The sequence below is a fragment of the Eimeria mitis genome, genomic scaffold, assembly GCF_000499745.2.
Source record: "Eimeria mitis Houghton genomic scaffold, Emh_scaff1968, whole genome shotgun sequence".
Classification (NCBI taxonomy): domain Eukaryota; phylum Apicomplexa; class Conoidasida; order Eucoccidiorida; family Eimeriidae; genus Eimeria; species Eimeria mitis.
Genome location: NW_013570292.1, coordinates 2,270 through 2,810, shown reverse-complemented (window position 1 = coordinate 2,810; position 541 = coordinate 2,270). Strand labels below are relative to the sequence as shown.

The 541-nt window shown below is 44.4% G+C and overlaps 1 protein-coding gene across 1 annotated transcript in view; it reads left to right on the top strand.

The window, feature by feature from the left end:
• EMH_0046610 (uncharacterized protein) overlaps positions 1 to 429 on the top strand; it is a gene marked incomplete at both ends in the record, with an annotated part of 4,510 nt that extends 4,081 nt beyond the window's left edge. Inside the window, one exon of the mRNA XM_013496185.1 lies at positions 307 to 429. Within this exon, the coding sequence (XP_013351639.1) occupies positions 307 to 429 (123 nt within the window). The remainder of the gene's footprint in view (positions 1 to 306) is intronic.
• Between the last annotated feature and the right edge of the window lie 112 nt (positions 430 to 541).

The window sequence follows — 541 nt, the reverse complement described above, 5'->3', positions numbered from 1 at the left end:
GCTATCTCTGGCTATAATACCAGCCCCTGAGCAAGGAGCATCAAGAAGAACTCTGTCTGTCTCTATCTCTATCTCTATAACAAATATAATATATAAATAAACACAAAAACAAATAAATAAATAAAAATAAACACAACTAAACATAAATAAAAACAAATAAAAATAAATAAAAACAAATATAATACCTTAATGGAGCTATCTCTAGCTATAATACCCGCCCCTGAGCAAGGAGCATCAAGAAGAACTCTGTCTACCCTCGGCAGCACTTCTGGCAGCTTTCTCCCGTCCATAGAACACACTATGCAGTTCGATACACCCATCCTGCAGCAGCAGCAGCAGCAGCAGCAGCAGCAGCAGCAGCAGCAACAGCAGCAGCAGCAGCAGCAGCAACAGCAGCAACAGCAGCAACAGCAGCAGCAAGAAGCGTAGTAGTCATAGTAATAGTAGTAGAAGGGGCAAAAGCAGCAGCAGCAGCAGCAGCAGCAGACGCAGCAGTAGATGAAGCAGCAGTTTGAGCAGCAGCAGCAGCAGCAGCAGCAGC